The 1700-nt window shown below is 49.1% G+C and overlaps 1 protein-coding gene across 1 annotated transcript; it reads left to right on the forward strand.

Annotated features, from left to right (window-relative positions):
* The first annotated feature begins 818 nt into the window (after nucleotides 1-818).
* Nucleotides 819-1130, forward strand: LOC134934333 (histone H4-like). The gene has a single exon (XM_063929791.1). It carries the CDS (start codon nucleotides 819-821, stop codon nucleotides 1128-1130), a length of 312 nt encoding a protein of 103 aa, XP_063785861.1.
* Nucleotides 1131-1700: the final 570 nt, after the last annotated feature.

Consider the following 1700-nt stretch of genomic DNA (forward strand, 5'->3'; position numbering starts at 1 on the left):
GGATGGAGGTGTGTTTCATAGCAGTCTCAAATACATGCAACCAGGTCGCCATACCCATTTACTGGCACATCTATCTTACATAAATATATAGGAGCATAAATAATACTGCAGAACATTACCAGGCAGGAATAAACTGTACTTGGCTGTGCTAGGTATTAATCTTGTCATAGTAACAAGAGCTTCTAGACAATACTTTGTGAGGCAACCTGCCTGTGCTTTCCTCCTGAGTGTACATGAGCTCACACATCACTTTTATGTTTCACAACGCCTCCAGCTCTGCACAGAGTGTGCCGCAGAACACCTCCATTATCTCCAGGGCCAGGACGAGATAAAAAAGCCCCGGTGGGACATATTAGCCTCACAGTAAAGGAGAGATGTGCTACATGCCGGGCAGATCCAGCATAGTGCGGGTGAGTTCCCAGTGGCTATGCCTGGCCTCCTACTCAACCCCTAGGATAGCAATGATACTAAAGAGTTAGGGCAGACCTAGAAGTACGAGTGTGGTGCAGAGAGCCGGCTCTCCGCTCTCCTCATGCCCTATAAAAGACTGTTTTTCTGCGCTAGGGAAACACAAGGTGAGAGCAGATCCCCCGTACACTGAGATAGGGAAGAGATTATAGGTCTTCTCATTCCGCCAATAGGAGCGCAGGACGCATCACTCTCTGCAGCCAATCACAGCACAGCCGGCAGTGTATATAAGTGACATCAACATACGTAGTTTCTATACTACTACAGGTTGTAGTCAGGCAGTGACATACAGTCAGAGTCAGAGATTTCGCTGTGTGTTGTAGTTACAGCAGCAGTGATCAGGAAGGAACATGTCAGGCAGAGGTAAAGGCGGTAAGGGGCTCGAGAAAGGAGGCGCCAAGCGCCACAGGAAGGTGCTGCGGGACAACATCCAGGGCATCACCAAGCCTGCTATCCGCCGCCTGGCCCGGAGAGGAGGCGTGAAGCGCATCTCTGGCCTCATCTACGAGGAGACCCGCGGGGTGCTGAAGGTGTTTCTGGAGAACGTGATCCGGGACGCCGTAACCTACACCGAGCACGCCAAGAGGAAGACTGTCACCGCTATGGATGTGGTCTATGCTCTCAAGCGCCAGGGACGCATTCTGTATGGCTTCGGAGGCTAAACACTGAGGCGCATCTAATACCATCATCCGCACACAAAGGCCCTTTTCAGGGCCACCCATCTCTTCTATGAGAGAGCTATAACCATGCGCCAGTATTACTCTACAGTCTACACTGCTTCTCGTGGCAGTCTCCTGTTATACACCGGGGAGTGGACTATAGATAAATGCATACATGTGAATATACATAAATGCGTTTTATTCCGGGTTGCTGATTGTATCCGATCTCTATGTAATACATGCATGAGGAAACTACTGTAGGTGTCACTGCTGCTTCATAAACTTTTCCACAAGCTCAGTAGATTGTTCTAAAGGTATAACAATGTAATCTTTCGTTTCTAAAATGCCTGCATAACACTGGCGACTAGAACTAGTATTCATCTAAAGACAAGTGATTTATTTCTCCTACGTCCTAGAGGATGCTGGGGACTCCAAAAGGACCATGGGGTATAGACGGATCCGCAGGAGCCTGGGAACACTATAAAGACTTAAACTGGGTGTGAACTGGCTCCTCCCTCTATGCCCCTCCTCCAGACCTCAGTTAGACTTTGTGCCCAGGAGTGATGGGTCACA

Source organism: Pseudophryne corroboree, chromosome 6 (assembly GCF_028390025.1).
Source record: "Pseudophryne corroboree isolate aPseCor3 chromosome 6, aPseCor3.hap2, whole genome shotgun sequence".
Lineage (NCBI taxonomy): Eukaryota > Metazoa > Chordata > Amphibia > Anura > Myobatrachidae > Pseudophryne > Pseudophryne corroboree.

Coding starts and splice junctions, on each gene's coding strand:
- LOC134934333 (XM_063929791.1), top strand. CDS start 819: ATGTCAGGCAGAGGTAAAGGCGGTAAGGGGCTCGAGAAAGGAGGCGCC.